A 715-nucleotide genomic window follows, 5' to 3' on the forward strand; every position below is an offset into this window, starting at 1 on the left:
TTGTCCTTCCCTGAATCCAGGCCCCTCTTTACGGTTTGTTTCCCTCGTGTTTTACTGGCACCTTTTATAAATAATAATAATTGGGGAATGGAATGTACTGAGTCTGAAGCTGGCAAGGAAATGCCCAGGGAGACCTTGCGCATACAAAGACATGTGCTCCATGGGTCCTCCCCATAGCTCAGAATGGAAGGCTGCACTGTTCCTCCTCGTTTCCTCTTCCACACTGGGGCTCAGCTAACCGGGATCTTGCCGCAGCTCCTACGAAGCACGCGTTTCCCCGCCTATGGATCCTGAATCATTCTCCATCCCCTTGCCTGGCGAGAGAGGCTGAATGGTTTGTCTCAGGCTGGGGTTTTTTTCCCCGGCCCCTGCGCCTATTCCGTCAGGCAACCCCGGAGCCAACCCCGCGCCGCGCAAGCGCAGGGAGCGCCTCGGCGTCAGGCAGCGCCGCAGACAGCCACTCCGCTTGGCCCGGTATATAAGCGGCGCGGGGTCCTGCGGCGCTCGCTCGCGCTCGGGGGGGAGGCTGTGGCGGCGGTGGCGGCAGAAGCAACAGCAGCGATGGCGGATTTCGACGCTTATGACGACCGGGCCTATAGCAGCTTCGGCGGCGGCCGCGGGTGAGGGGCGGGGAAGGGGAGCGTGAGGCGGGGGGAGCGACGGGCTGCCTCGGGGCCCGGCCGAGGAAGGGGCGCCCCTACGCGGGGAGGGGGGA

General features: G+C 63.2%; 1 protein-coding gene across 1 annotated transcript in view; it reads left to right on the plus strand.

Annotated features, from left to right (window-relative positions):
- Nucleotides 1-490: 490 nt before the first annotated feature.
- Nucleotides 491-715, plus strand: part of EIF4H (eukaryotic translation initiation factor 4H) — a 29,728-nt gene continuing 29,503 nt past the window's right edge. Inside the window, exon 1 of the mRNA XM_015428451.1 lies at nt 491-620. Coding sequence (XP_015283937.1) covers nt 562-620 — 59 coding nt within the window. The 5' untranslated portion in view covers nt 491-561. The remainder of the gene's footprint in view (nt 621-715) is intronic.

This window comes from Gekko japonicus, unplaced genomic scaffold, assembly GCF_001447785.1.
Source record: "Gekko japonicus isolate JY-2015 unplaced genomic scaffold, Gekko_japonicus_V1.1 scaffold677, whole genome shotgun sequence".
Taxonomy (NCBI): domain Eukaryota; kingdom Metazoa; phylum Chordata; class Lepidosauria; order Squamata; family Gekkonidae; genus Gekko; species Gekko japonicus.